The 22,264-nt window shown below is 44.1% G+C and overlaps 1 protein-coding gene across 4 annotated transcripts in view; it reads right to left on the reverse strand.

Annotated features, from left to right (window-relative positions):
* The window catches only part of VEPH1 (ventricular zone expressed PH domain containing 1), a 135,230-nt gene that overhangs the window by 110,265 nt on the left and 2,701 nt on the right, over positions 1-22,264 (reverse strand). For 3 of the 4 annotated variants that reach the window (XR_004540684.1, XM_033959270.1, XM_033959268.1), the window contains exons 3-4: positions 4,854-5,098; positions 3,994-4,209 (exon numbers count right to left, since the gene is read on the reverse strand). Coding sequence is in view for 3 of the 4 variants with exons in the window: in XM_033959270.1 (XP_033815161.1) it covers positions 3,994-4,209; positions 4,854-4,991 (354 nt within the window). In the remaining variant the exon portion in view is untranslated. Of the gene's footprint in view, positions 1-3,993; positions 4,210-4,853; positions 5,099-5,650; positions 5,867-22,264 lie in introns of all 4 variants that reach the window. The other variant, XM_033959269.1, reaches the window with a different exon arrangement.

The following is a 22,264-nucleotide window of genomic DNA, read 5'->3' on the forward strand; positions in this document are numbered from 1 at the left end:
CATTTTTACTTGGTTAGAAACATATCTCTTTCTTTTACAGTTACCTGCAATGTTTATATATTTTTTATTTTTATTGCTTTATCTTGTTTCATCTGTTGTTGGCAAAAATTTTTTTTTAAGGTAACAAAGACAAGTATGAAAAACAAATCCCCCTCCCCTTTTACAAAGCCATGCTAGTGGCTGCCGCATGGAAAAAGCCCCGTAGCCGTTTCAATCTCTATGGGCTTCAGGGCAGTTACCGCAGTGGTAGCCGCAAGTACGGATTTGTAAAAGGGGTTTGGGGGGGATGACAGAAAATAGGCTAGGTCCCTTCTCTGCCAATAAAATGAAAAAAAAAAAATTGTCCCCAGGCTCAGGCCCACCCCCCTCTATACCACTCCATTACCTATCCCACTTATGCCCATAGGATTTCTTCTTTTTTTCAAATTATCTTTATTAGCAACTGCAAAGGAACATACAACCAGGATCAGAGTAATCATAAAACAGAGCAGGCAGCAGTGATCCCCTATCCCTCCTGCCCAGATGCTGCCAGCTGGAACTACGCAAAATCTCCCTTTTAGACACAGAAAGAAAATGTTTTGCTATGCTATGCTATGGTTTTATATCCCAAAACAAGGAGGGGAGGGTGGTCCCACTCCCAACCTAAACTGTAGTAAACAACCAACCAAGAGCAAACAAAACAAAACTGCAGATCTGTACAAGACGTAGGCAAAATTTATTTTGACAAAATAATTTATATGCAAACCCTTTTACCAATCAAGGGACCCGACATGGTCCGTGTTTCGGACAAACCTTCGTCAGGAGTCCATGGTAAAAAAGGAAAATAAAAAGTCACAAAAAATGTACAGTAGCAGCAAGATTTTGGCGACGACGGCTGTTTGCATTGAGTGAGCCCCGACGTCGCCAAAATCTTGCTGCTACTCTACATTTTTTGTGACTTTTTATTTTCCTTTTTTACCATGGATCCCTGACGAAGGTTTGTCCGAAACACGGACCGTGTCGGGTTCCTTGATTGGTAAAAGGGTTTGCATATAAATTATTTTGTCACAATAAATTTTGCCTACGTCTTGTATAGATCTATGGTTTTATATCCCACCATATCCAGAGCAGGTAATATAAAATCATAGTACATACAAAAATAATATATCCCATCTGATCTACAAATATTATTCTAATCTCAAACATTTTCCAAAAGCCACTCCTTAACTTTTTTTTTTTTTTTTAAAGACTATATAAGAAGAAATTAGATGATTATCTGACAATAATAAACTGCAGACCTTTATTATTATTATTATTTTTTTAAAATTTATTTATGCAATTTTCAAATATTACAAGTTTACACTTGATAAAGAAAATAGATAACACTAGAAAAACTCCAACAGCAATTAGTTAAGGCAATAAGACAAAAGTGTAATTCAGACCTTAACTGCACAATAACTAAGGGCTCCTTTTACTAAGCTGCGTTAGGGCTTTAACGCGTGGAATAGCGTGCGCCACAATGCCACGCGCGCGCTAGATGCCAATGCCAGCATTAAGCTGGTGTTAGTTCTAACCGCGTAGCGCGGGGTTAGCACGCGCTAATCTGCTGCGTGCGCTAAAAAACGCTAGCGCCCCTTAGTAACAGGAGCCCTAAGTGACCTTTACAGAATAGCATGTAGTACTGATCCCACCCCAAATATGGGGCTAGCAGCTAGGCCAGCTGAAACCTGATGTACATGCTGGCATCCAAGTCATGGCATTTGGGCACCTAAATAGTGGCATTATATAACTTAGTGCCCAAATTTTCAGAATGCCCTAACTTACCCAAGCCCCTCCCAAGGCCACACCCCCTTTGTATCACATGCTACGGGATTTAGATGCTCAGGGTTATAGAATAGCTCTCTAGCAGAGGCGCATGCAAATCCTAACTTGTGCCAATTAACATCAATAGGTTATTCTTAGCATCCGATTACTGAATATAATTGGCTCATTAACTCATTAAGGGGTCCTTTTACTAAGGCGGGCTAACCGATTTCGCGCGCACTAATCGATTTAGCGCATGCTAATGATTAACGTGCGCTAAATGCTAAGGCGCCCATTATATTCTATAGGCGCCTTAGCATTTAGCGCGTGCTAATCGTTAGCAAGCGCTAAATCAGTTAGCGCAGTTTAAATCGGTTAGTGGGCCTTAATAAAAGAACCCCTAAGTTATACACATATATTGGGATCATGCCCAAATTTGGATGACCTTTATAGAATCCTGAGGTTAGTGCATTACTGCAAGGGGGGGTGGGGGCATGCGTGTGGATGGAGAATGGGCAGGCTATGGGTTTGTTGACAAGAAATGTGTGTATCTTATAGAATACTATCACTTGTATGCATTGCATGTCGACTTATGCCACCCATTGACCTGTTGTAAATGGGTATGCCTATATTTTGGTATACTAGCATTCTATAATGGCCTACCTGCACCCTAAAGCTTCTGAAGAATTGGCACTAAGTGCACCCTATTTCTGTGCCTACATCTTGGTGCCAAGATATAGATTTGCCCCGTGTGGGTGCGACCAGAAGCAGGTGAGGTGAGTCAGAAAGGAAAGGTAGCTAGACACACCATATGGTGACTTATAGGCAAATTCTTTATGACAACATTAAAAATCATTTATGGTTTGGTCCCAAAAGCAAAAACTTTATTAGGAAATGGAGTTCCTGATCTGCATCATTCATTTCATGGAAAATAATATTTGAAAACAATGAACACTGGCATATTCCACCGTACAGTATATATGGGGGTCAGTATTCAACCTGAGTTAACCAGATAGGAGTGTCTCCATAACCCTACTCCCCACTGCCCTCCAACCCAGCCATCAGATTAACCATTCCCCTTAACTGTATCCATGTCATTCTGTTTGTCTGTCTTGTCTGTTTAGATTGTAAGCTCTTTCGAGCAGGGACTGTCTTCTTTGTGACTCTGTACAGGCTGCGTGCGTCTGGTAGCGCTATAGAAATAATTCATAGTAATAGTTGTAGTGTGAAGAGTTTCAGTCTTTGGGAAGCAAAGCTGAGATTGTGATGCCATAATGCCTCATTCCACCAAAAGAGCCAACCTCATCAGTGATGTCACAATGGCTTGATTGTCCTGTACTCCCCTCTGCCTTCCAACCCAGCCAGCAGATTAACCTTTTCCCTTAACTGTATCCATGACATCCTGTTTGTCTGTCTTGTCTGTTTAGATTGTAAGCTCTTTCGAGCAGGTACTGTCTTCTTTGTGACTCTGTACAGCGCTGCGTGCGTCTGGTAGCGCTATAGTTCATAGTAGTAGTAAGTGTGAAGAGTTTCAGTCTTTGGGAAGCAGAGCTGAGATTGTGACATCATAATGCCTCATTCCACCAATGCCTAAGAGCCAACCTTATCAGTGATGTCACAATGGCTTGATTGTCCTGTACTCCCTCTACCCTCCAACCCAGCTAGCAGATTAACCGCTCCCCTTAACTGTATCCATGACATCCTGTTTGTCTGTCTTGTCTGTTTAGATTGTAAGCTCTTTCGAGCAGGGACTGTCTTCTTTGTGACTCTGTACAGCGCTGTGTACATCTGATAGTGCTATAGAAATAATTAATAGTAGTAGTAATAATAACTTTATTTTTATATACCGCCAGCTATCTTGCGACTTACTCACACTGCCCAAGTTATGTCCAAATATTCAGCAGTATTTTACAATCTAGTACCACTATCTACTCAGATGACCTTGGCACTATGCAGCTGTTTTTCTGCTAACCTGATCTACCTGTGTAATAATCATCCTGTGTGCCAAATAAGACTCACTATTTTGGATGCAGCTTGTTTTTGTTTCAGCACTTCATCTGTATGAATATCGTATGCATCAAGGCCCGAATTCTCCCTTGTTAGCGGCCATCTTATGGCAAAAGTAGGTGCCGGAAATGTAGGCCAACACACCTTAGTAAAAGGAGCCTATAATCTCAATCTCTCAGATTTCCTGCTAGACTAGTGCCTTACCTGTACGATGCAGCTCATGATATCTGATGCAATCTTTGCATGGGGCGTGTCCTCCTCTCTTCCAGCTGCTCTTAGGTTCTGCTCCAGACAGGATTCCCAGAGAGCCACCAGTGCTCTGCCATGCTTCTCTATTGTCTCTGTCTCTCGGATGGCAGTGGTGATTCGAGTGATACAGATTTCTACCACGGCCTGGTCATTGTCATTGGTTTCGTAATCCTGCCATTAAAACAGAGGCACTGAGAGGTGGAATATTTTTGTAAGATGGTTGCAGTAATCTGAAGAATTATATCTAGAGGTCACAACATTTCTGTAGCTTATAAAAATGATAATCGAGGAATATAATTGTCCTTCAAAAATGTTCTAGTTGATATTCAAAATGATTGAACCAGGCAGAAGCACCTGCTGACTGGTTATATCACTTGTTCAGTGCTATGCATTAATTTTCAGCGGCACTAAACTGGTTATTGCTAATGATAATTAGCAGTTAGTACAGATATGGGCAACTCTGGGCCAATCGGGTTCTCAGGACTTCCCCAATGAATATGCATTGAAAGCAATGCATGCAAATAGATCTCATGCATATTCATTGGGGAAATCCTGAAAACCCAATTGGATTGCGGCCCTCAAGGAGGGACTTTGACACCCCTGCTCTAACCTAACCATGAGGTCTATGATCCTTTCTGGGCAGAAAACTACAGAAGTTTGTCAATGCCTTCTTCCTATCCAGGTACTAGCCAGTGTTGCTTGATCTACATATGTAATGAGTTAACCAACAATGTCAAGCTATTGATGATTACTTGGAACCGCCTTGTTATTGTGAGACAATCAGGAGAACAGCATTCAGTCAGTTTCTAACTTACTGAAGCTGAAGAAATGAGCCTGATTTGCTCCAGAGCTTCAGACAAGCTGTCTTCAATCTCAGCGTCATCTAAGGAAAACAAATCCCCAGCACGAGAGAGATCCTTTTGTCCCAAGACCAGGCTAAAGAGATGATGCATAGCTGATATTTTGAGTCAGCAGTTTGCTCTGTGGTTATGTGGGATTAGCGGTGTGGAAACCATTTTCTGGAATAATCTGAATATTTTGCTTTCTGTTGTGCCACGATCTGTAAAGAGTCCAATAATAACAGATGTTTTATATACAGCACATGTCTGAGCATAACCACAAGTTCTATTACCATAACAGCATTTCAGAGGCATATTGTTTAATGGGAATAAGACTTGTATACCACCTTTTTGTGGTTACACATTCAAAGTGGAGGAATGGAGCAATGGAGGATTAGGTGACTAGCCCAGGGTCACAGGGAGCAGCGCTAGGATTCAGTCCCACAACCTCAGGGTACAGAGACAGCAGCTCTACCAGTAGGCCACTCCTCACCTCCCTAAAGGGGTGAATTTTACAGCTATTGGTTTCAGCACACAGTATCTGTATAACTATTTATTAGCTGCAAACAGCTTTAAAAAGTCATGCAGTGCAGTACAATTAACATTACATATATTATCTATTCATTCATTCAATTTTCTATACCGGTCTCCCAGGGGAGCTCCGAATGGTTTACAAGGATTTATTCAGGTACTTAAGCATTTTTACCTCTCTGTCCCGGTGGGCTCATAATCTGTCTAATATACCTGAGGCAATGGAGGATTGCGTGACTTACTTGCCCAGGGTCACAAGGAACAGCGTGGGTTTGAACCCACAACCTTAGGGTGCTGAGGCTGCAGCTCTTCTTTAGCTGCTTATTCCAATCTGTTGACCACAATCTCCAAGAGTCACCACATTCTTAATATCCTTCAATGAGACGTTACATTTCCAGACTGATCTCTAATGTCATTCATTCGACAGAGGACATTCAAAGGACACAGTTCCTGGAATGCTGTGGAATCCAATGTTATGGCAATGAGCTTGAATATATTAATTGCAATGCTAAAGTATCCCAGGAATGCAGACTACAAACAGCTTAACTGGTTGACCAGGCAAAACTTGAATGCAGTACGGCTTTCTAAGCTTTCAATAAAATATTCTCTTTGTCTGGGTGAGCTCGAAAGATCTCTATGCATAACTGAAATGGGTTCTTGGCAAACATTAAACGAAGCTCATCTTTAAAAGTATAAGTCAAGAGAGCTGAAAAATGACCACCCTAATGATTTTTCTTCCAATAATTTCTCTTCTAAAGAAATAAATTTCAGTTTCAGGAAATTCTAAAGATAATAAATAGAAGTAAAACAGATATAACAAAACAAAAAAAAAGATTGGCTTCAGGGGGGGGGGGGTGCTGCTCTAGTAGAGGGGTGGGCGACTCCAGTCCTCGAGGGCCAGAATCCAGTCGGGTTTTCAGGATTTCCCCAATGAATATGCATTGAAAGCAGTGCATGCAAAGAGATCTCATGCATATTCATTGGGGAAATCCTGAAAACCCGCCCTTGAGGACCGGAGTTGCTCATCGCTGCTCTAGTGTGTGTGTCTATCCTATCATTTTATAGAGTTCCTTTTCTTGTTTGTTTTATTCATATTTTAACTTTGAAGTGGCAGGTCTAGAAATTCTCTAAAGCAGTGGATCCCAACCCTGTCCTGGAGGTCTACCAGCCAGTCGGGTTGAATATGCATGAGAGAGATTTGCATATAATGGAGGTGACAGGCATGCAGATCTGCCCCATGCATATTCATGGAAGCTCGTGTAAAGTTTAAGTTCGCCTGCCTCTGTTTTAAAGTTTTCTACGGTCTAATCCCTAAATACATCACTGACCTATTCTCCTTCTCAGCCAACAAACACTAGAGAAGCTCCCACTCGCACTTCGTTTCTCCCCCAGTTAGAGGATGCAAACTAAAAAAACACCATGAGCATCTTCTCTCACATCAGGCTGCTCTATGGGGTAAAGACCTAGAACAACTCCTATTGCCCACCACTTATGAGATATTCAGGAAACACCTCAAAACCCACCTATTCCCGAAAGACCTAGACAGCTGACCCACTTCCCTCTTTCCCCTCTCTTGCCCTTTCTCCCAATTGTTCCCCACATCCCTTAAGTTAATTCAACTTGTACGTCAACTCAACTTGTACCCCAATAATCTTTTGTAAACCGCATAGAACTTAACGGTATTGCGGTATATAAACTGTTATTATTATTATTATTCATTAGGGCTATCCTGAAAACCTGTTTCAGCAGGTTTCTTCCAGGACAGGGTCGGAAACCACTGTTCTAAAGTACTAAGGTGCCTATAACGACAATACGCCTAATCTTCAGACTGAAAAAATTTGACTCCATATCGCCCTATTTCAACAGACTTCGCTGGCTGCCAATCACTGCACGCATTAAATTCAAAATGTATCACATCCTTTATGCAAGCTCAGCTGAACCTCTCATAAACCTCTTCACCAATTCTTTGACCAATTCAGCCAGAAACATCAAGAATCTTCTGATCCTCCCATCTCCTAAAAAGGAATAAAATTCAAGCGCATATTTAGCACACTTATCACCTACATCGGTGCAAAGACCTGGCACAGCCTCCTGACAACCATCAAAATGGAACCCTGTTATCTCAAATTTTGACGCAATATATTCCATTGACAATCAGTTGCTTGTTCTAACTCTCAGACTCTCTCCATTGTAAATTGTACTTTGAATATCTCAATACGTCCCTGTAAAGGACTTCACCCCTCCCTCCTCTCCTTGCTAGATCTCCTCTCACCCATTTCTTCTATCTTTTGCCAATTACTTGAATCGTACGTCACCATGAACCTATTTAGGCATAGAGCGACTCACAAATCATAGATTAGATTAGACCAGGGATGCCCACACTTTTTGGGCTTGCAAGCTACTTTTAAAATGACCAAGTCAAAATGATCCACCAACAATAAAATAAAATAAAAAACTCAAAGCACACTGAAAGGCAGAGAAAATGTTAATTATCATCCATATTCTGGGGTTTTCCCAAAAAGGTCAAGGCAGATGACTCTATGCAATATCACCTCAGTAACAACCATACAAAAATAGACAAATATACCCCCTCCCTTTTTACTAAACCGCGATAGCAGTTTTTAGGCAGGGAGCTGTGCTGAATGCCCCGCGCTGCTCTCAACGCTCATAGGCTCCCTGCGCTAAAAAAACACTATTGCGGTTTAGTAAAAGGGAGCCATAGTGCAAAATATAGACAGCAGATATAAATTCTCAAAACGGACACATTTTGATCACTAAATTGAAAATAAAATCATTTTTCCTACCTTTGTTGTCTGGTAATTTCGTCAGTCTCTGGTTGCATTTTATTCTTCTGACTGTGCATCCAATATTTCTTCCCTTCTTTCAGCCTCCTGTATGCTTCCTCTAATCCAGATCTCATTCTCTCCCCCAACTTTTTCTTTCTTTCTCCTTGCCCCTTCTTTCTTTCTGTCTCCCTGTTCCCCCTTTCTTTCTGTTTCCCTTCTTTCTGTCTCCTTGCCTGCCCCCTTTCTTTCTTTCTCCCTGCCCTCTCCCAAGCCACTAGGTTTGCCGCCGCCATCGGGGAACAGGCCCCCAAGCCACTGCCGCCCCAAACTCTCCCTGCAGAAGCATCAGACCGACCAGCATTCTGCTCCCCAAAGTCAATTCTGACGTCGGAGAGGAAGTTCCAGGCCAGCCAGGCAGTGATTGGCTGGCCAAGAACTTCCTCTCCGACGTCAGAATTGACGTTGGGGAGCGGAATGCTGGTCAGACTGCCGCTTCTGCAGGGAGAGCTTGGGGCGGCGGTGGGGGACGTTGGGGAGAGGAAGGCTGATCGACCTGGTAGATGGGGATGGTAACACGAGTCTATCACGGAGCCCGGAATGGGCTCCGCGATCGACTCTTGTTGCCTTCCCGATCTACCAGTCGATCGCGATCAACATATTGGGCACCCCTGGATTAGGCTTTTAAAACCCTGGCCTACATTTTATGCGCCTAAATTTTAGTTAGGCCCGATTCTGTAATGGATGCCTAAGTGTGATTGACATAAAATAGGTGACTAACTTTAGGTGTCTATTTTGTTAGGCAACCAATTACAGAATCTGTCCCAAAAAGCCTAGCAAGATGTCTATAAAGTAAGCTTCAAAAATTGGCACTTGGACATTTTGAAAATGAGCACCATAGGCTATATGCAATTAACTTTATCCACAAATAGTGAGGTCATTTTTATAAAGTCCATTTCCACTAATAACGCCTTCTGTACCTGTTTGCATCTTATGTTCAGCTATTATTGAAAAGACATGAGCTCAATCGAAATCCCAAACCTGAAATGTACCACAAAGTACTGCTCTACTTGTAAAAATGGCTAGGAAAATGACCCTCCCTACGTAAGGCCTACATTTCATAAAAGCAGATCCTGCTTCTTAAAGATCTTTGTCTGTTCGATAATTCCCACTGGTGGGCAAGTAATTGATAGTACAACAGGAGTCTGTTAGAACACACATGGCAGGGGGGTGAAAAACCCTCCCTTTCATTAGTGAGAATCACTTAGCTTTGTTTTGAAGCCAGCTGATGGAATTACATCTGCTTCCCTGCAACTGACCCAGTTAGACATTATGTCTTCCTTACTGGCATCAAAGGTGAAAATTCACTGGTTTAATTTTGTAGATTGCTGTCTTTATTCTTACTCTCTTGAACTGTATCAAACATGTATTTCCCAGTTTTAAAATTAATACCCAGAAAAAGGTGGAATTGTCCCAATCAGAATGGTGCACAACAAAAAAGTGTCTTTCAACACGTCTGATAAATCCAAATGCCTTTATTCATCCCAAATTCATATAATGATTCAGCGACCCGACATGCACATGTTTCGGCCTACTCAGCCTGCCTCAGGAGTCTTATGAGTCTTCAAGTATGTAAAAAAGACGATGAAAATGAATACATGCATACCGATCCATTATGAGTTAGGGCTAAATTTTCTGTCATGTCACCTTTTTTTTTCTTTTATTAAACCTCCCCCCCACCCCTCCCCCCCCAAAACCCCCCAAAACAAACAACTGTGCAGCAAAGAATTCATCTTCCCAGCAAATGCTGAGACAAATTGCTTGCAGATTACCAAACACTGAGGCCCTGATTCTATAAATGCTGCCTAACCTATAGGCACTGTTTTTATTTTATTTACTAGTGTTTTAGCCCGTTACATTAACGGGTGCTAGAGTAGATGTCTGTCTGTCTGTTTTTTTTTTGTTTTTTTTTAATTTGTCTCTCTCTCCTTGGACGCTGTCATTCTTTCTGTCTGTGTCTTTCCCTGGCCCCCTGTCTGTCTATCTTTATTTCTAACTCTATCCTCTTCCATCAATCCTGCATGTGGCCTTTTTTCTTTCTCCTCCCCACTTCCTTCCAATGTCTGCTCCCCCTGTCCTCCACACTTCCATTCAGTGTGTCTCCCTCTCTCTACCCCTTCCATCTACTGTTCACCCTCTGTCTTGCCCCTCACTTTTCTTTCCATCCAGTGTCTGCCCTCTCTCTCTCTGTTCCATATGGCCTCTCTCCATCTCCTCCTTCCTTTTCCCTTGGTCTGGCATACCTTCCTCCTTCCCTCCAAGCCATTCTCTCCCCCTCTGCTCCCTTTCCTCATTTAACTACTTCATTGAGCAGCAGCAACATTCACAATTCATTGCTGTTGCTGGCTTCAGGTCTTTCTCTCTGGCCGGTCCTGTCTTCATGAAAACAGGAAGTAGGCAGGACCGGCCAGAGAGGAAGGCCTGAAGCCAGCAACAGCAGCAAATTGTAAACGCTGCTGCTGCCTGAAGCACCCGAGGCAGACACTTCTCTCCCCTCCCAGCCCAACCCCCACTAACTCTGCAACCCTCCCAGCAAGATGACTTTAATATCAAACCTCCCTCCAGCGTTGGCAGCCGCAGCACGCTAAACAGGCTGCTTCGTGGCTTTTTTCTGCCGTTGAGTCCCTCTGTCGCGCCATTGATGACGTCATCAGTGACGCGGCAGAGGGACTCAACTGCAGGAGAAAGCCCGAAGCAGCCTGTTTAGCGTGCTGCGGCTGCCAACGCTGGAGGGAGGTTTGTGCCGGTATGTGCAGAACCGGTATGTCCCTCCCCCTCCAGTACGTGTGCAGCACTTTGTGCGGCGCATCCTCCCACGATCCTGGGTCGGCTACAGCGCTCCAGTGTGGGCCCTAAACCGCGCATCCGCTCTCCTGCCTGCCACGGACCTACGGATCACGGAAGCACGCAGGCAGGAGTGCGCATGCGTGGCTAGCGTTTTATTATATAGGATTTAAACATTTATATCCTGCATATCCAAAATCTATGCGGGTAACAACATCACATTCATAAGTCAAACAATACAAACACATAATACCATATTATTGCCACACAGCTTCAATCCGATAGATTTCTCATAGCATTCCATAAACATAGGAGAGAATCACAAGCATTGTTTAATTTTCCGTCTGCTCAAGGTTGTAAGAGCAAGAAATCCTTGGAACATACACTGGCATTTCAGGCTGCTTTCTATGACAGGGAATTTAGGCCACCGCTGCATAGTACTTGCTCTTACTAGCACTTTAGAACTCAATTGAAAACTCATCTTTTTTTTCAAAATATTTAGCGAACTAATTGAAATCATCCTGAGGTTATGTTATTTTTAATCTTTTGTTCGCCACATTGAACTTGCGGTTATGCGGTTTATAAGTACGATGTTATGTTATGTTATAGTCATGAACGATATTAAACCTGAAAATTACCAGATCTTGAAAGACCTTTACACACAGCCTCAATCCTATTACTTAAAACAAAGAAAACAAGCTATGATTAAACTGTCGAGCGCAGCTGTCAGCTGTTAGGCGCCGTTTATAGGACGGTGCCTCGTGGCGCCTGAGAGGTCTTAGGAGCCCAGTAGATGGTCAACCTTAGGCGAACTCCCATGTATGCCAGGGTTTTCGTGCCTAAATGAGGGCAGCCTAAGTCAAGCCACACCCAAAATTCACCCAGAATCTGCTCCTAACCATGCCTTCTTTCTGGTAGGTGCGCTATAGATGTTTACCTCGATGTGGTAGGCACCTACAAAGTTAGGTGCTTATCAGATCGTTAATTTTTTTAAAAAATTTGTTTTTTTAATTACCTTTTAATGATGCTTTTCAATTATCAGCGCCAATTAAGCCTAATTGAAAAATGAAGGCCTCCTTTTATCAAGCCAGGTTAGGGTTTTTTTTTAAATAAATTGCCGGTCGATGCAGTACAAGCTCCGACACTCATAGGAATTCTATGAGTGTCGGCGATTTTACCGCAGCGGCCGACAACAAAAAAAACCATAATGCAGCTTGATAAAAGGGGGCCTATGCTAGTCAGCTAGATCGGCTAGGCATCGGCTTTTTATTGGACTCATTTAGTGCATACGCATACCAGAACCTGTGGATCGATTTTTCACTCCATCAATAATTACAAAGACTAGGGGACACTCAATAAAGTTACAGGAAAATACTTTAAAAAAAAAACAAACAGGAGGAAATATTTTTTCACTCAGAGAACAGTTAAGCTCTGGAATGCATTGCCAGAGGTTGTGGTAAGAGCAGATAGCGTAGCTGGTTTTAAGAAAGGTTTGGACAATTTCCTGGAGGAAAAGTCCATAGTCTGTTATTGAGAAAGACATGGGGGAAGCCACTGTTTGACCTGGATGGGTAGCATGGAATGTTGCTACTCTATGAGGATTCCGCATAGAATGTTGCTACTATTTGGGGTTCCGGAATCATGCTATTCTTTGAGATGCTGGAACGTTGCTACTCGTTGGGTTTTAGCCAGGTACTAGTGATTTGGATTGGCCATCGTGAGAACGGGCTACTGGGCTTGCTGGACCATTGGTCTGACCCAGTAAGGCTATTTTTATGTTCTTATCAAAACTACAATGCCAGATATAGCCAATCTTTTCTCCAAATCATATATCATAAGCATACGCCTACACGAACACACACCAAATTATCTGTGTCATGAACCCTTATGAAATAACATAATCCCTGGATATGGTCAGGCTCTTCTAATTTGTAAATCACATTGAACTCCTTCTGGAGCATATTAGCGATCCATAAATGCTAATATTATGTAATTTTTGATTAGCTTTCAAAGGCAACACCTTCTTCTTCTGATCTGATCTGAAGAAGGAGATGTTACAAGTTCAAGTTCAAGTTTATTTAAATTTGATAAATCGCTTATCCATAATTTGCTAAGCGAGTTACAGTAAAGTATAAAATACACTTACAATTTAAGATATAATTTAAAATTTAGTTATAATGGGTTAGACAAACAAACATACAGACAAAATTGAATACGTGAGGAATAAAGGGATAAAGTTACAAAATTAATACTTTAAAGAAGAAAAAAAGAAACATAAATGGAAAGAACGTGAGGAGGGGTAAAATAGTATTTTTTTTTTTTAGGGAAAAAAACCCCGATGTTCAGCTACAAAATGGGGGGGGGGGTGTCAGTGCTAGGGGACAGTAACCTTGAAAAAGACTTGGGTGTGCTGGTAGATACTACAATGAAACCAACGGCACAATGTGCAGCAGCCTCCAAGAAAGCAAACAGAATGTTGGGTATTATTAAGAAGGGCATTACAACCAGGACGAAGGAAGTCATCATGCCGCTGTATCGTGCGATGGTTCGCCCACATCTGGAGTACTGTGTCCAGTATTGGTCACTGTACCTCAAGAAGGACATGGCGATACTTGAAAGGGTCCAGAGAAGAGCGATGAAAATGATAAAAGGTATGGAGAACCTTTCATATGCAGACAGGTTGGGAAGGCTGGGGCTCTTCTCCCTTGAAAAGAGGAGACTCAGAAGAGACATGATAGAGACTTTCAAGATCATGAAGGGCATAGAGAGGGTGGAAAAAGACAGATTCTTCAGATTATTGGGAACCACAAGCACAAGGGGGCACTCAGAGAAGCTGAAAGGGGACAATTTTAGAACCAATGCTAGGAAGTTCTTTTTTACGCAGAGGGTGGTGGACACCTGGAATGTGCTTCCGGAGGTTGTGATAGGACAAAGTACACTAAGGGGATTCAAGGAAGGATTGGATAAATTCCTGAACGATAGGGGGATTGAAGGATACAGATAGAGGTAGGGATAGGTTTTAGACAGAGTATGGATAGAAGGATAAAAAGGGATTAGAGAAGGATCACATTACAGGTCATGGGCCTGATGGGCCGCCATGGGTGCGGACTGCTGGGCACGATGGACCTCGGGTCTGACCCAGCGGAGGCAACTTCTTATGTTCTTATGTCTGCTGCCCTGTATAAGTTGCGTTTATAGATTAAAAGTATCTCTAAAAAGAAAGGTTTTGAGATTATTTTTAAAACGGTTAAGGTCCTTTTCACCTCTTATATGTTGTGAAAGCCAATCAAAAAATGTATTGTTAGTCTAATAAAAAAGGAATCATCTTATTTTTTTTTCCTCTGTCCAAATTAGATTGTAAGCTCTTCTGAGCAGGGACCATCTATTGTATGTTAAATGTACAGCACTGCGTATGCCTTTCAGTGCTATAGAAATGATAAATAGTACTCGTAGTTTGTTTTATTTCTATTTATTATCCATAAGCACAGAATGAGAGAAACTTTTTTACACATTAAAATTTTGTTTTTGTTAGTACCGGTATGCAGATATGTATTATAGAAATATGTACCACAAATTGTTCCATGCACTATCTGTTAATGTTTTACTGTTACAAAACCTACTGTACTATACCCAGCCAATTAATGCAGAGAACTAGTCCGTGCTGAAATGCTTTAAGTCGCTTTTGCAGTGAAAGGGAAGGATTAAAGATTGGGGTTTTGAAAGCACATCCTTTCTGAACCCAGTGTGAATGGGCTGCAGCATTTCCCATGGGATCAGCTGCACACATTTCACCTCTTCCCACAAGGCCGTTATTGTCCTCCACATGCGTCTCAGTTTCTCTCCGTCATGACGTGCTTCTCGCCTGCGTTACCACTGTGAGCCTGGGAAAGCAACAGCAGCTGAAGGACGGGGAAATTGGCAAGTGAGAAATTGCAGGAGGACCTTGGAAGGCTGGTACGAGTGGGCATCCAAATGGCAGACGAAACTGAATGCGGACAAGAGCAAAGTGAGGCACCTTGGAAAGAATAACCCCAAATTATAATGACATGATGCTAGGTTCGACACTAGGAGTCGCCACCCAGGAAAAGGATTTAGGTGACATTTGCGGATTTAGGTGTCTTCTGCTCAGGGTGTGGAAACAGCCCAAAAATAAAAGCAAACAGAATGTTAGGGATTATTAGGAAACGGATAAAGCAGGGTCCTGCAAACTTTGTCGAGCACAGTAAACGTAGTAGCCATGGCTCGAGGCACCCAGAAGTGTGCCGTTGAAGCGATGACATCACATTGACATTGATGCATGCGCAGCTCTCCAGATGGGCCCTGAACCGCCACTGGAGGGTGCTGGCAGGGAAGACACGCGCGGAGAAGGAGAGGCGCTGGCGCCGGCTGACTGCCCGCAGGACGTCCCTCTCGGAAGCACGTCCTGTAGGCAGTCAGCCAGCGCCTCTTCTCCTCCCCAGCGCCTTGCGGCACACCTCAAATCTCAGGAGGCACACAGTTTGCGATACACTGGGATGGAGAATACAACAGAGAATATAATAATGCCTCTGCATCGCTCCTGTGAGCTATTCTGGTCACAAGCAAGCGAGAAGCCCAAAGGTTCCACAGTGAAACGGTGAGACCAAAAGCAAAAGAGTAACTGTGGAGCCTGATGTTCAGGATTCAGGTATTAATTCAGTCAATAAACGATGCAATCAACAGTTCTCAACAATGAAATCCACATATGCAATGAAGGTTGCGGACCCAACACGGTCCGTGTTTCGACTAACCGCCTTCTTCAGGGGTCCTTTGTGGCAGCTAGAGTATCTTGCTCTGAATGATGCAATCAACAGTTCCCAACAATGAAATCCACATATGCAATGAAGGTTGCAGACCCAACACGGTCCGTGTTTTGACTAATCGCCTTCTTCAGGGGTCCTTTGTGGCAGCTAGAGTATCTCGCTCTGAATGATGCAATCAACAGTTCCCAACAATGAAATCCACATATGCAATGAAGGTTGCAGACCCAACACGGTCCGTGTTTTGACTAATCGCCTTCTTCAGGGGTCCTACGTGGCAGCTAGAGTATCTCGCTCTGAATGATGCAATCAACAGTTCCCAACAATGAAATCCACATATGCAATGAAGGTTGCAGACCCAACACGGTCCGTGTTTTGACTAATCGCCTTCTTCAGGGGTCCTTTGTGGCAGCTAGAGTATCTCGCTCTGAATGATGCAATCAACAGTTCCCAACAATGAAATCCACATATGCAATGAAGGTTGCAGACCCAACACGGTCCGTGTTTTGACTAATCGCCTTCTTCAGGGGTCCTTTGTGGCAGCTAGAGTATCTCGCTCTGAATGATGCAATCAACAGTTCCCAACAATGAAATCCACATATGCAATGAAGGTTGCAGACCCAACACGGTCCGTGTTTTGACTAATCGCCTTCTTCAGGGGTCCTACGTGGCAGCTAGAGTATCTCGCTCTGAATGATGCAATCAACAGTTCTCAACATGGCAATCCACATAGGCAATGAGGGTTGCAGACCCAACACGGTCCGTGTTTCGACTAATCGGTTTCTACAGGGGTCCTACGTGGCAGCTAGAGTATCTCGCTCTGAATGATGCAATCAACAGTTCTCAACATGGCAATCCACATAGGCAATGAGGGTTGCAGACCCAACACGGTCCGTGTTTCGACTAATCGCTTTCTACAGGGGTCCTACGTGGCAGCTAGAGTATCTCGCTCTGAATGATGCAATCAACAGTTCTCAACATGGCAATCCACATAGGCAATGAAGGTTGCAGACCCAACACGGTCCGTGTTTTGACTAATCGCCTTCTTCAGGGGTCCTACGTGGCAGCTAGAGTATCTCGCTCTGAATGATGCAATCAACAGTTCTCAACATGGCAATCCACATATGCAATGAGAGTTGCAGACCCAACACGGTCCGTGTTTCGACTAATCGCTTTCTACAGGGGTCCTACGTGGCAGCTAGAGTATCTCGCACTGCTTCCATGTGGAAAAAGTCGACTTCCTGAACTTTGAGAACATCCATTATTGTGTGTTTTTACTTTGTTATTGCAAACCACTGGATGCCTAAAGAAGGCGGTTAGTCGAAACAGGACCGCAGCTTTATTCACATTAAGAAATCACTCACATTTATGTTTGACTTTATCAGTGAGGTTGCCGAAACAGCATATGCCACCGTGAAATTCAGATAAGTGAAATATTTATATATTTTTACATAGATAGCAAATTTTATGTAAAACAAAAGGGCGGCAACCAATGAGGTGTTGATTCACCTGTTTATTTGGTTGAGGGTCTTCACTATATATTTAATATATATTTGAATTATTATAAGAGTTCTGTGATTAAAAAGATTTAAAAATATACAAACATTATTTCATTAGTAATGGGGGAGTGTATGGCACAGTGGTTAGAGCTATAGCCTTAGCCCCCTGAGCTTGTGGGTTCAAATCCCACACTGCTCCCTGTAACCCACCAGGACAGACAGGGGAAAATGCTAAACCACTTAGGCTATAAGTAGTATATAAATAAATAAATCAATTCCATATACCAGGGGTGTCAAACTCTATCACATTAAGGGGCCAAAATCCAAAACACAGGCTAAGTCGTGGGCCAGACTCTGCCCAATCTCCACCCCAGACCCCATCCCCATAATAGTACTACAGTGTTCCCCCGGTCATTTGCGTCGGCGGTTCGCGGTCCCTATCATTCTCGGTGTTTTCTGACTGTGAACCGCCGACAAGTAGAGGGCAGCGGGAGAGAAAGGAGAGAGCAGCCGGAGCGCCGCAAATGCAGGAAATCACTCGCGGTACGCGCTGACCGCCTCTTCCTGCACTAAGTCGGGTCTTATCCAATTAGGAGCTGCTTTGACATGCAACTCCTGATTGGATAAGGCCCGACTTAGTGCAGGAAGAGGCGGTCGGAGCATACCACGAGTGATTTCCTGCACTAGCGGTGCTCTGGCTGCTCTCCTGCTGTCCTCTCCCGCTGCCCTCTTCAGGCTCCCCCATGAAAATCCGTATCTGCGTTTTTATGAGATTCGCGGGGGATCCTGGAATGAAACCCCCGCAAATATCGGGGGTACTGTAATTGTAACACTATTTTTTCCATTCATTTTCCACATATACACACAATATAATCTTATTAACAACACATAATGGTTGACCACAAAATTAAACTACACAAAGCACACTGTATGCTTCTCAACATTCATTCCTACCAGAACACAGATAACCCCTAAGCAAATACGGGACCAAAAACTAAAAGTACAGTACTCCTCCGATATTCGCGGGGGTTCCATTCCAGGAACTCCCGTGAATCTCGAAAAATCGCGAATACGGTTTTTCATGGGGGATCCTGAAGAGGGCAGCGGGAGAGGGCAGCAGGAGAGCAGCCGGAGCGCCGCAAGTTCAGGAAATCACTCGCGGTACGCTCCAACCATCTCTTCCTGCACTAAGTCGGGCCTTATCCAATCAGGAGCTGTGTGTCAAAGCAACTCCTGATTTGATAAGGCCTGACTTAGTGCAGGAAGAGGTGGTCGGAGCGTACCGCGAGTGATTTCTTGCATTCGTGGCGCTCTGGCTGCTCTCTCCTGCCTCTCCCGCTGCCCTCTCCTTGTTGGTGGTTCACGGTCCGAAAATAACACGAATGACCCGGGACTGCAAACCGCCGACCGCGAACGACCGGGGGAACACTGTACTAATATATAAAAAAGGAACCCTAAGATTCAAGACTCTGCATGCAGTACAACCCCCAGAGAGAAAGAAACAATTGCATTTCTTCCGGAACAGTGCAAAATATAGACAGCAGATGTAAATTCTTAAAATTGACACAATTCAGTCACTAAATTGAAAATAAAATCATTCCCCCTACCTTTTCTTATCTCCGTCCCTCCATGCTGTGCCTCATTTAGGTGCCTCCCTCTGGCGGGTGTCTTACCTTCTGGCCTGCTGCCGCCTGGCCATTTTCTGCTGCCCGTGGTGCGATGTGCGTTTTCATTGCCACCCCTGGTGTTATCTTCTGGCCGGCTCACTCTCCCTCACTGCCGCAGTGTGCACAAAGCCACGTGCGGCAGCTACTTGTGCATCCTGCATCTCATCCGAAAGCCTTCCCTCTGATGTTGCGACATCAGAAAGAAGGTCTCCGGTTCAGGCGCAGGATAGGCTTAGGAGCCGCTGCCCCCGGCTTTGTGCACTGCGGCAGTGAGGAGGAGGAAGCTGGCCAGAAGATAACAACGGGGGTGGCAATGAAAACGATGCATCGATTGCACTGCGGGCCGCATAAAACAGCCAGACGGGCCAGATTTGCACCGCGGGCCTTCAGTTTGACATCTGTGCCTTATACAATCAAAGAAATACACATTTCCAATTCTATAAGTTTTCTTTGTTATCAGAACTTATCTTTTCATTCCAAAATTCAACATTCGGCTACAGATAGACTTCCTGGGTATCCATTAAATTGTGGATTTTTTTTATCATGCTAAACTCTGAGGCTTCTGAAACTTATGAGGCAGGATCCGAATGAGACTCTTAGAATTCACTAAACCACCGATCGTGTACCAACCCGATTCACTAACCTCGTGGCCAATCATCCTCCGATCTGATCCGCGCATGCAAATGAGGGGAAATGGCATGCAAATGTAGGAAGGCAGCGATTCACTAACCAAAATCAGGAACCCGACTTTACTATCCACAATCATTTTAATATCAATAACCTCGTTGTACTACATTTGCATGGCAGTATCGGAGACTGCTAGGAAACTCGGAAAAGACCTCGGTAAGCCATTTTGATAATCTGCCGCTAAAATACATGCACGCTAAACCGGCTGGAACCGGTTTGGCGAGCAAGTTAAAGGCAGATTTTAGTTTTGAGAATCTGCCCCTCGGTTTACTATCTCTCCTAAATTATCCGGCTTAAAAGCGATTGATTCTCGTACCCGACTTTACTATCCACTTCACTATACCTTAAAGTAGCGTTAACAAATCCTGTTTGCTAAAAATATTTCTATGGTCGCAGGAATACAAGTCAGTCAATAAGCTGTTCATGCTGCCTTTATACCGTAATATCTTAAAACATTTGTGACTAGCACGCTAGAGCTAGGCTGCATTCATTAGTTCACTACGGAAATGTAAAAAGGTTCATAGACAACGGCGCGAAAGACAAAAGCGCGCACCGACAATTGAGCGCAGCGCACGCCGCTGCGCCGCTCTAAATTACAGTTTTTAGGGGCTCCGACGGGGGGTTTTGTTGGGGAACCCCCCCAGTTTACTTAATAGACATCGCACCGGCGTTATGGGGGGAGGGGTTTGGGGGGTTGTAACCAGTGTTCCCGCTAAGCTGCGTTGGCCTGCGCTCACGCACAAAATATTACATCGCAGCGCACAAGTTTCTCTTCACAGCGCACACACGCGTCGCAAATTTCCCCACAATTGCCATGCTTCGGTTCCTCTTCTTCCTTCCTTCCTCCCCCCCCGCGGGACCCTGCGGCACCATCAACTCTTACTCCCTCTAATGTCGGCCCTGCAGCTCCAGACTTCCTCGCACCTTCTCCCCTCCCCCTTTGGATCGCTATTATTTTAAATGTTATAGCCGCGGAGCTGTATCCATCAGTGGAGATGTCTAACCTCGGCCTGCCCCGGAACTCTTACTGCAACAGTGACTTCCTGTTCCTGCCTAGACGGGCGGCTGCTGCAGTAAGAGTTCCGGGGCAGGCCGAGGTTAGACATCTCCACTGATGGATACAGCTCCGCGGCTATAACATTTAAAATAATAGCGATCCAAAGGGGGAGGGGAGAAGGTGCGAGGAAGTCTGGAGCTGCAGGGCCGACATTAGAGGGAGTAAGAGTTGATGGTGCCGCAGGGTCCCGCGGGGGGGGGGGGGGGGAGGAAGGAAGAAGAGGAACCGAAGCATGGCAATTGTGGGGAAGTGCAGAGCTGCAGGGAAGAGTGTTGCGGTACCCAGCTGGAGGGAGAAGGAAGATGAGGGAGGGAATTAAAGGAGATGCCAGGGCTTGGAGCGTAGGAGGAAGGTATGCCAGTCTAAGGGAAAAGGAAGGGGGAGATGTGAGAGCATGGAGGGGGAGCGAAAGATGGAAGAAAAGGAAAGGAGAGAGATGCCAGAGAATCAGGGAAGGGGAGATACCAGACTATGAGGAGAGGTGTGGGAGAGGGAAGGCGAGGAGAGAGATGCCAGACCAATGGGGTGAAAGGAGAGATGGAAGGGGGAGGCATACAGTTTCTGGAAGGGGCACAGAAGGAGAGAAGATGCCATATAGGGGAAGAGAGACGGCAGACAGTGGATGGAAGGAAGAGAGTTACAAGAAGATGAGGAAAGGAGAAACCACAGAAGACAAAGGTAGAAAAAAATTTCTATTTATTTATTGCTTTAGGAGACATGTGTCACTGTTTCTGTGAAGCATTGTATGCAGAGTCCAGCTTCTTGCTGGTTCAATTTAACCTTTGTCTATGTATTTTTATTTTATCCCCCCTTTTACAAAACTGTGAAGCGTTTTTAGCACCAGCCTTGGTGGTAGCAGCTCTGATGCTCAGAATTTTATGAGCATCAGAGCTGTTACCTCCGTAGCTAAAATCCACACTACAGTTTTGTAAAAGAGGGAGGGGTTAGTTTGTGATTACATATTCCTTACTAGGCGAAGGTGTTTTCTGTGTTCTGTGTGTTTTCTGTTAGGATTGACGGTGTAGGATTGATCTGTGCTGGTCTGGCTTGTTTAGTTTTACAATGGGTGTATTGATGTACTGCTCACTGCAATATGTAAGATGCTGCCTTTTCCTAGGTACTCATGTGTGACGTGTGGTTTGTTACTAAAAATCATGTTTTTCTTACAGATGGGGGGGGTGCCAAAAAATGATGGGCCCCGGATGTTACATATGCTAGGTACGCCACTGTATGTAAAGATACCAGAAAGCTGGCGTAGCAAAAACTTCTAAGTTTTGAGTATTTAACCCTCCCACAATCTCACGGGCACTCGTTTCAAGTTTATTGAGATTTTGATTTAAACGCAATATCAAATATTTTCAATGCGTATAACAAAAATAAATTTGGGGAAATAAATAAAACCATTTGAACCAGTGTTCCCGCTAAGCTGCGCTGGCGCACAAAATATTACATCGCAGCGCACACGTTTCTCGTCACAGCGCACAATCGGAAGAGGCGTACGGCAGATGGCAGGGCGGCGAGAGGAGAATCGGGCGAGTTGG

Source organism: Geotrypetes seraphini, chromosome 9 (genome assembly GCF_902459505.1).
Source record: "Geotrypetes seraphini chromosome 9, aGeoSer1.1, whole genome shotgun sequence".
Lineage (NCBI taxonomy): Eukaryota > Metazoa > Chordata > Amphibia > Gymnophiona > Dermophiidae > Geotrypetes > Geotrypetes seraphini.